Source organism: Haemaphysalis longicornis, unplaced genomic scaffold (genome assembly GCF_048455015.1).
Source record: "Haemaphysalis longicornis isolate Haplotype H1 unplaced genomic scaffold, Haemaphysalis longicornis Haplotype H1 scaffold_3, whole genome shotgun sequence".
Taxonomy (NCBI): Eukaryota; Metazoa; Arthropoda; class Arachnida; order Ixodida; family Ixodidae; genus Haemaphysalis; species Haemaphysalis longicornis.
This window is the reverse complement of record NW_027526335.1, coordinates 194,097,796-194,108,121: the sequence shown is the minus strand read 5'-3', so window position 1 is coordinate 194,108,121 and position 10,326 is coordinate 194,097,796. Positions and strand designations below refer to the sequence as shown.

The window sequence follows — 10,326 nt, the reverse complement described above, 5'->3', positions numbered from 1 at the left end:
AACAAAATGATGCAACATGTTTTTAATGATCATTGAAGTACATTCGCAGGTACACATCTGGGGAGAATTTCAGCAAAATCGAAGAAGGGTTTTTTTTTAATAAGCCTCTGAACTCGGAGTGTTCTAGTTTTTTCTTCAAAATTGTGCGCCATTTAATTTTTAACCGTAGTGTGCACAGACGCGATATTTACAGCCCTTATTTGTGCTTGCCAGGAGCAGCCCTCACTCAAATTTCAACGCTCTAGCTCCATTACTTACGATAATACTGGAACGCAAAGTACACAACAAAATGCGCTCTGAGCAAGATTTGGAAATTTATTACAAAAAATATATGTTCTTCTAGCCAACGATATTTTGGGCGCGAAATGTACACCAGGCGTAGATTAAGCATAAAAATTACCATTCCCGCCTAATTAGTATATTTTTTGCTAGACGTCGCTTAATTTGGCCGCGGCGCATGGGCAGGTAGCGGCCGGGGTCCACGTGGGTGGGTTCCAAATTTTTTTTCAGTCGGCCAAAATTTTTTCCGCCGAAAATATTTGTGAATCCGCACATTACATACATGCGGGAATGAGGTAAAAAAATTTCAAGCGAATTGAAGGGGTCGACCAGCCATGCTTTGTTCGATCTTATCTGAAATGACCCTCACGATATAAAATCATCCCGTGAGTGGGACAAGACATTGAGGTATACCCGCACACTTAAGACGTAAAAGAGCTCTAGGAAGTGGATAGAAGAATCCTAAGGTACCTGATTTGGACATTGACACATTTTCTATTGCGCAGCAATTTTTTTATAAAAACTTAAGCAAGACTATACAATATATTGAAGCCACTACAAGGTGACCTGAGAAAATACCACGCAGGGTTTATGCATTCTTCAGTGGGACATAGCTGCATTGTTTAAGGATAAAACTAAATACAAGCAAATAATTTGTACACACATACATGCCCTCTTCCGAGGCAAAAATAGTGACACATTATACAAACGAAATACTAACAATTACAAAAATTTCCGCATCTTCCGTGCAGCAGCAGATTTCCTGCTGCGTTGTTTTGCCAAGGAAATATTACCAAAACGAATGTGCCACAACAGGCGAATCCTCGCAAAAAGGTGCACAAAGGCTTCCTTGCACTCTTCAGGGCAGAATTCCTGCCTTTTCACATAACCGTGCAAAATGCTTGCCAAGACTCGATTAACGTTAGGCAGGTGCGCCACACCACCAATATGCTCCAAAAAGCAAGCTTCCATGACTTTAAGGTCTTCAAAGCAATCGTCAGAAGGCACTGTAATATTTCCAAATAAATCTGGGGATATCTTATTTGCCTTCAACATTGCAAAATATTGGTGTGAGGCACTAAGCTGGCGATCGACATTCTTCAAAAGGGCGCTGCACACACAGTGCGGAGGCCTCTTCAACAAAAATTGCCGCACAATATATCCCCCAACATAGTAGAGAACGCTATCTTCCACTATATCATGGCTAGCTGGCTGTTCCTCATGAGGAAGGATATAAACTGTTGATGCTGCACCAAAAGTAGTACCAAGTGAAAGAGGTCGCTCTGAAATTTGTGCCAACACAGTGCTGCGATCCTGATCACAGTTTCCTTCGGAAAAAAGCGCAACCAGTTTGCCAACAGAAATGTGTTTCAGACCTGATGTGAACTGAAGCACATTTGGATTGTCATTGCAGCCATGCTTTAACCTAACCAACCCGAAAAGATTCTCCAGGGGGTCCTGCTGTAACCAGCGAGTCAACCGAACACGAAAATCAAAATCTTGAAAGAGGTCGTCCCCGAGGAGAAGGATAGCCTTTATGGTGACCTTCCATGCTTCAACTGTGTGTGTTGCCGAGACCCTTCAAATTTCCAGCTTTCAACCCATGACAGGCACTCCCGCAAAAAGGCTAGGTATTCGGACCCTTCCAAAATTGCATAACGCAACTTGTCACCATTTTTTTTCACAGAAGAGCAGTTGAGACAGTCGAACAACTTATCGATCTTCTCGAGAAAATCAGCTGTGGGTTTAGCGAGTGCCGGTAACTCGCCAAGAGCAATGAACACGTCAATGGCCGCTGAGACCGATTTGCTCATCACCTGGCTGGCGTATTTAACTTTCATGTTATTGAAAGGCTTCCGGGAAGTGTGGTTGTCGGTTAGTTTCTTTGCCAATTTTAGTTTGAGAGGATGCGAGCTTTCGTATAGTTGCGTAATGAAAGCCCAATCAACAATTTCTTGCCCGACATGGAGCTTGTGAGGTGCGCGAAGAATATTCCTTGTGCATTTGAGTAAGTGTGGCGTGTCATGTAAGAAATAAATCTTACCGCCTTCAAGCACAAAAAATGGCTTTTCAGACGTCACACCTAGCTTATTTGCCACGGTGATGTTGCTCCCACCCTGGTCACAGATGAGCGCCTTCACAAACAACTGGATTCCTTGCAGCTGCTTAATTAACGTTATGATTAAATCATGAAGAGTATCTGCGGGCGCCTTGGTCCTTGATACTGTGTAAGCAACAGGTTGAATCCACGTTTTTGAAATGCCCGCAACAAGTATCAGGAGCGCTGAATTTGCCACGGCCGGTGTTATTTGCGTACCACTATCAGAAAATTCCATCACAGTGTCACGCCTTGCATCGTACTGAAGATTTTCCTTCAAAGACATTTCGTCAAGTATTAATGTACACGCACGATCCGTTAAAGGCCAATCCCGAGTAGCTTCTTCGAGGGCTTCAATAACGGTTCGAATAACTCCGGGAGTCATTGGAATATTTGACAACCACTGTTTTAGCGACCTCACAGTTGTCATGTCAAGCAGTGTAGACAAATGTCTGTACGCATTGGGACCACGAAAGTACAAGTTTAAAGCGAACTGGCGGTGCTCGGGCGACCACCTCCTTCCTCTGTGTTTCACACCATTACTTTTCACTTGCGCCTCAAGCAATCTAAAGAATTTCTCGCTGACGTAGGGCCTGATAGCATTCAACGCGTCTGACTTGGAAGTCTTTCTAACTTTTTTCTTGCCAGTTCTTGACATTGCCTTCCGAAGCCTTGCGTTTATCTTCTGCAGGTTGTCGATTTTTCTTGCTGTCCGGGGCGAGCACCTAGAAGTCTTGTGTTTCCGACCCGCTGGCATGGAACCTGAAACAATTATAAATAAAAGCTCAATCCTACTGTATCTTTCCGAAATGCCACGATGATTTTTAAACGCACTAAAACTTCGAGCCGCCTCTACAATTAAAGTATTTTAATTATCTGTGATAGAAGTAATGACTTGCTTATATTTAGTTCTATATGCTTCCCTTATTCAAACTTGAGGCATCAGCACCTTGCTGGGTATTAAGCTTATTATTGGCCTATATAAACACCTAATGCATATGTAATAGAGAAATCTTCATAACGAAAAACAAGAAGTGCCGGCTAACCATCAGTAATCATTAGCATTATATTTCTTAACAACATTATTGATTATGCTTTGAAAATTGTATGTTTAAGAAAAAATAACGAAATGATAGACTTTTTTTTCAAAGAAAATAGTAGCGTTTAGTAGACAAACAAGCAAGAAAGGGATCAGACAAGCGCTCGTCTTCTCTAGCCTTTAAGTAGTTCATCGCTCTTGTTCTCGTCTTATAGCAATGTACGAGCTTCCCGATCTCCCATAATAGTGCATGTTAAGATCTGTTAAATGATTCGTGACACTAAAACGCTAACTGTACGACAAAATGTATGTGGAATGGTTTTAAAGAGCTTAAAAAGTAAAATAATTTGCGTACATGAGGGCTTAGTCTGTTGAGCTTGTTTATCGGCGCTGTTAGCGGACATCCTGCTCTTTTTTGCGGGCCGAGGAGAGCCTGTGAAAAGAGTAAAATATCACAGACTTTAGAGTGACGTTCTTAAAATTGGTATTAGGCGCCACATCAAACAATTACAAATAATCTCTTTTATAACATTTCGAGCATTCATGCAAAAACCTACCACGCCGCTTAAAGGTGGCTCATGGCATTTAAAAAGGCATAAGGGTTGTATAAAGGAAAAATGACCGTTCACATATTGTCAGTATTTAGTGTTGTACTAGTTTAAGGTCAGCTGATTCATACTTCTTGTTCGCTCAGGGACCCTGGTAGGCTTAAAATTAACCGTGCAGGTGCTAAATGAGGCTGCATTACTAAACACGCATTAGCAATTTAAGTGATGATTTTTAAAGAGCTCATAAAGTAAAACAATTTGTTTACACGTGAGCTCATCTTGAACTTCGCCATCGTCGCTGTGAGCAGGCATCGTAGTGGTATTCGCGGGCCGAGGGAATCCTGTGAAAAGAGTAAAATTGCGCAGATTTTAGTGTGACACACATACAGCTGGTATTAGGCGTCACATTAAATACTTATAATTAGTTTCATATCTAACACCTACAGCATTCATGCAAAAAACTGTTACACCACTTAAATGGGGCTCAGAGCATTTAAAAAGGCATAAACCTTGTATAAGGGAAAAATCACTGTTCACATATTTTCAGTGTTTAGGTATGTACTAGTTTAAGTTTAAGGCTAATTGTTTTACCTAGCTAGTTATATTTAGCAGCAAAATTATGCCGGTGAATTTATGGTTGCTCTATGAACCATGCATTGGTATTGTTGGTGTAATCTGCGGGAGAATCTCCAAAATACTGCGCCACGATAACTTGGGCAGGGAGACATTGTGTATTAAGCACATTTCTGTAAACAGATGTTGCAGGTAATAAAGTTTGTGCTGTTGTATGTTCAATTTACAGTAATCTCACCTGGGCTCTCGATGTGTGTCTGCCCATCGCCAAAGATGGAAACTGTTGGCACAGCACATCTTAGAAGCCTTGTCTGTCCAGGGTCCGCGTAGTCTCTGCTGGTGAAATGGGCAGAGCACAGCCGGTAGCTGCTGTAGATCTGACGAGGCGGTAAATGAGCCAGGTCCTGCCTTCTCGCATACTGGAGCCAAACGCGAGATCTGGAACACCAACCTTTACATGTGTAGTATTTCGGTTATAATAGATGCTAGCTTCTTCCTATTTTCAGGGGCACATGAAATAGTTTTGAGTGAAAACTGTTTTCGAAATAACGTTATTTGATATATTTCAAATCTTCATTTCTCAATTTGATTTTGCGTACAAGAACGACTTGTGACAACATCAATCATGAAGCATGAACATCGATTGTTTAAATTAAAACGTGGTTTTATTATTCAGAAACGCGAATACATAATTCTATGTGTGATCATAATGTTCTGTGGCAACGACCCAGTTTTCCTTCTAACCCACTATATATTTCCTGAGGCAAGAGCAGTCATGCCACATTAGGATTTCTAAACGATTATTCATGCATATATACTCTCCCGCACTGCGTAATCATCAAGTATTTCTCGGGCCTTGCAGTAAACCTGTAATTAATTATTGGGATATGTTATGCCTTCATTTTGCAATTATTTATGGGCTTATAGTAGTAACTGCATCCTTGCGAATTTATTGTAATTTTACTTAAAGCTGAAAACCAAAGCATAAAATTGAAGCATTGAATTCGAATACTTATAAATTATAAGTATTCGAATTATTATAATTATGATTATTATTACAAACATATGCAGTAATTGCTTAGTTTGAGTATTAATTGCTACCAATCACTCCTGCTATATGCCTTGGATTCATATGAAGTCAAAACGCTAAACACACAATTTAGATGCAGTAATTTAAATAGCGCCCATGTAAACTCACATGTGTAAGTAATTTATGTAGTCATGAATTAATTAATATAGTGCTAACCGCACATGCTATGGACCCTCCCTTTGAGTCATGGATCTCGAGATGCCTTCCTCTAGGTTTAGACATTAATAGGCTGATGCTGCTGATGCTAATAATAATAATAATAACGACAACAACAAGAATAACGCACGCTACGAAAATAAATTCAACGCAGGCAATGGAAAGGCAATAAAAAAATTCCGGATAAGGCCACGCTGTTTTCTTAGTTATTTATAGGATGCTACAAATATAATTTTCTGCATACCGTGAATTCACTTGAGCCAAAATGCAAAACACACAATCAAAATACAGTAAATTAGAAACGAACAACGTGTGCACCTAGTGTAGTCATTGGATTAATTGCCACATGATCTTCCGCGCATGTCAGGTATAACTCAAGACGCAAAGCAGCCAACCGGAAAGTAATAATAACTAGCCTGCGTGTATGCTCAATTAAATTACATAGCTACTGCACCAACTGCATCCTGCTATGCCGCGCAACCGTAGAAAATCAAAACTAGCAGCATGCACATCGTACCTTTCGTCTGCCGGGATCCGAAAGAATTTTATGCCGGTGTGGCGTGCAGAATTTCGGCACCACTCAGCACAGCAGGATTTGTGATGACGGCGCGAATCCATGCATGCGTCTATTTCGCTGAAGGAAACTTGACGGTGGTAAAAGTGGCCTTTCAAACACCCGAAACCGTATCATAAATGTGCTCGCGACAAGAAACGCCCCTTTTCAGCTGTGCGAATTAGAAAGGCGCGGTTCCCGTTTTTCACTCCGTTTGGTGCTCGTATTTTCGCAATCTCGAACTGCAACTTCTAAGTTCACTTGCATATTAAAAACTCCGTTATTAATAAGTAAACTGTTAATAAATATAAAATGCGACAGCAACGTTCATTTATGCTCGTATGTAGTACAGCCCCCAAACGTTAGGATCGCTGCAGTCACGGGACCGGAAAACGGCGGAGTTTCATCCCCCTGGTAGTAGTGGGGCTATCTAGTTTACCTGGGGAATGAGCACTGCAGATGGACTCCAGATGGCGCTGCATGCGGACGACATCACAATTCGTGCTTTATGAGCGTAAGCGGCCCCGACAGGGTGCGCTGAATTTGCCAGGCGTGCTGCGTGCGAGTGCGCCTGTTTCGCTCGAGGTGTAGCGGATGCTCCGTTATCACTACTTTCATATCCCAAGCAGCTGGAAAGTCGGGAGAAGGCAAAAGTTGGGCCTTCTGGAAGAGCGCCCTAGGACAGCATGTTGTAGGGAGTATGAAGGTATTTTGCTAACTGCGACTGATATAGGATGCGTCTACTGGGGAAACTTCAGGAAGTCCACAAGGTATTTACGGAAGTTCGAGTTCTTGTACGGTCATCCACCAATGCTTAGCTTCACAGTAGGAGTTGTCGAAATGGTAGCATTTCTTAACTCACTCAGCCAGTCAGTGAGTGAGTGAACAACTTTTCATTTGCCCAGATTTGTCGCTTAACCGTCGGTTAGGAGTCCTTGGTCCCTGGAAGTGGTCGTGGACATCTGGACAAGCCGGGTCGACAACCGGGTCGCAGCTGAGTAGTGCGGTCTCCCACTGCTCTTTCGAACTTCTGTTGAATGCAGGCTGTCCTGCCTTACTGCTTTGCGGGTAATTTCGCCGGAGAGGGCAATACCATACCATGTGATGTAGGTCAGCCCTGCCACCGCACGCCTTGCATTTATCTGAATAGAGCCCTGGGTAACATCGGCTGTGAGCCACTGGAATGGGGAAACAATATGTCGGCAGCCGTCGCCACGCTACTGATTGCCATTTGCTCAGTGTCGTGTCTAGGGCTGGGTATTGTGCCCTTTCTAGTCTATAGTGGTCAACGATATCTCTGCAGTATAATACCTGTCCCTGCCTGACCGTCGTATCAAGTGAGCATCTGTGTCAGGAGTTTCGACATCGGCTCGGTCAACGAAACCTCGAGCCGCATCGTGCCCACACTCATTCCCGGCCAGGCCGGAGTGGGCCGGTGCCCATATCAGTTGTATTTTGCCCCCTCGCCCCATCGTCCAGCCGGATTCTAGAATTTGGAACGCCTCGGGTGAGATAGATCCCCTCGCGTAGTTTAGAATGGCTGATTTGGAGTCACTTACTATAACTTTGGTCTTGGAGGACGCGACCATTGCTAGGGACCTCCTCGCCAACCTCCGGGTCCGTCGTCCGGACCGAGCAGGAGGTGATGCAATCGCCCTGCCGATTCACTGCCGCTAAAGCCATAGCGCCATGGCTGGCATATTCGGCGAAGCTTTGTGTTTAAGTGTTGCTCGTCCCGACGCTTTTAAGTGATGCAACAAAAGTAAAACAAATGCGTCGGTGCCTCCAAATTTTTTATCTCATGCTTCATCTCATGAGTCCTAGTAAAGAACGAACAATCTACGAGTACTCTTCCGCAGCTCCGGAGTGTTTTGCCGGCATTTATTTGGCATGCAGTGATGCGCATGCAGCACCCTGAATTTTGTGCCAAGCTGTCCTGCTTTCTCCATGTTCTCTGAATGTAGGTGCGTGAGGCCTTCTTCCAATTTTAATCTTTGCTCTCCTATTCTTTCCATCTCGAGACTGCGAGTGCAGCTAGAACCTAAGCATCTCTCCAATTAAAATGGTTATATCAAAGTGCGCAGAACAAAATGAAAAATAAATGTTGTACACTGTGTTTTTCTACTGATGTATTCGTCATAAGCAGAACACCAAGGTCCAGCTCGGCCAACATCAACTGACTCGTTAACTATTTCTCTCTCCCTCCCGCATTGAGCACACCGGGCACCCACCCATTACGCATGATTAAAATTAAAAATGCATTGTAGATGAAGCTACCCTCAATATGCTTTACAGATTATTAGGTCAGAACAAACTAACTCAGTATTATGTTTAATAGGCATGTGCATCACAGGCTAACGGGTCAACTTCACGGGCCGTGTTAAAGCCAGGGTTACGTGGAACACGGAGATTTGTCTACAAATAGTAATAATAAAAAACGTCTGCAATGAATCAGTCTTGATTATTCTTCTGGCCGCAAAGTATGTGTACGCGAAAGTTTTGAATGCCAAAGACTGGAATCGGACTTTTGGGTACGATGGAGTTTGTTCGCGAGGTGTGATTTGAGCGCGACGGGATGTGGAAACGATCCTGTGATGGTGGAGGCTGCACTACTACGGAAATGGTGGTAGAAATACTTTCGGATTCGGGGTGGCCGACAAGCTCGGAATGTTTTCTCTTCTTTACCTAGCAAGGCACTACTCTGAAAGCAGCGTCCGGCTTTCTTTTAAAGAAGTCCCTGAAGTCCAATTTAGGTTGGCTAAAAGCTAATTGCATAAAGCAGCTCCGACAGGCCTCATGATTGTATAAAACATCGCGATGGTCACAAGCGTGAGCTCACTATGGCGCGCGGAGGCTGCGAGGTAGGAAATTGTTTATTTGGCGAAGTTTTAGGTATTCTTTAGGTAGTAACGCAATAACCCAAGGGGTGACGTGCGCCAGTTGATGAGGACGCCACGGGCATGTAAGTAATCGAGTTTAGGGCGGGCGTCCGACTTTGTGGTATGACGCCGTCGACCGGTACCCACAGCTAGACTTAGAATGAGTGTTGCATTGCTTGGGAGATCCCGACGCTTAATTATTGTCTTTTGGGCGGATTATGTTTATAGTACCTATGCAACCAAATGTTAGACACGCGGTTTCCTTTGGCACAAATATTCTTCATTAAACATTCGACGTGACTTTCTCCGAAGCGGTGTTTCAAGCTTTCAAAAGTCTATACAAGTTCTCGTCTATTGTGCGACACAATTTTTTCCCATATTGCACAACCCCAACAGTACATCTTGGCAATCAAATATACCCAGAACAATTGCAACGCATTTGCATCTTACTCGTTGCCCCTTCCGTTGAGGGTGTTCCCTATTTCACGGCTAATATCATGGTGATATTATTTACCTAAGCCATAATTGCAGGAACTGAAGGAATAATGTTTACTCCATACGTAATATATCGTCTCAAAAAGTCACACAGGAAGAGTGGAGCCGGTGACACGCGATATACAAAAAACCCAGTTATTAGATGCAACTGCATCTCATTCACTCGCCTTGTCCCTCCATACGGCGTTGTCCGCACCTCCCCCTACACTATAAAAAAAATTACATTTAGCGGCCCCCGGTTTCGATTCCACTACCCTGTGGGCGGAACGCGAGGTACATGGTGCTCTTCCCACTGCGCCACAAAACCGAGACAGAATCAAATGCTACGAACGCGCCTTACATCCTTGACTCATTCAAACTACGTCAAGATGCTACTGATAGAACGCATGATGGGGCAATGATTAACACTTGCAATAAAAGGAAACAAGCTCCCACTTAAAGCAACAATGATGGAGTAAAGGTCGTTGCGACAGCAGCGAAGCCCCAAGCATACCACTTAGAGAGATTGACAAAGATTGGCCAATGAAACATAATAATAATCATAAAACATAATAATCATACGCGTTCGCCACACGTTTCACGCGATTTCATAATCAATCCAACGGAAACACCAAGT

The 10,326-nt window shown here is 43.3% G+C and overlaps 1 protein-coding gene across 1 annotated transcript; it reads right to left on the bottom strand.

The window, feature by feature from the left end:
* Positions 1-1,472: 1,472 nt before the first annotated feature.
* Positions 1,473-6,403, bottom strand: LOC144175621 (uncharacterized). Its single transcript, XM_077704675.1, has 5 exons — positions 6,301-6,403; positions 4,776-4,975; positions 3,772-3,849; positions 2,751-3,139; positions 1,473-1,526 (listed from the first exon to the last, which is right to left on the bottom strand). The coding sequence occupies exons 1-5, from the start codon at positions 6,399-6,401 to the stop codon at positions 1,473-1,475; spliced, it is 822 nt and encodes a 273-aa protein (XP_077560801.1). The 5' UTR covers positions 6,402-6,403.
* Between the last annotated feature and the right edge of the window lie 3,923 nt (positions 6,404-10,326).

Excerpts from the sequence above, each read along its gene's own strand:
- LOC144175621 (XM_077704675.1), bottom strand. The coding sequence starts at position 6,401 with ATGGATTCGCGCCGTCATCACAAATCCTGCTGTGCTGAGTGGTGCCGA. Across the intron at positions 4,976-6,300 it reads CGGATCCCGGCAGACGAAAG|ATCTCGCGTTTGGCTCCAGT; the intron begins GTACGATGTGCA and ends TTGGTGTTCCAG. Across the intron at positions 3,140-3,771 it reads TCAACAGACTAAGCCCTCAT|GTTCCATGCCAGCGGGTCGG; the intron begins GTACGCAAATTA and ends TAATTGTTTCAG.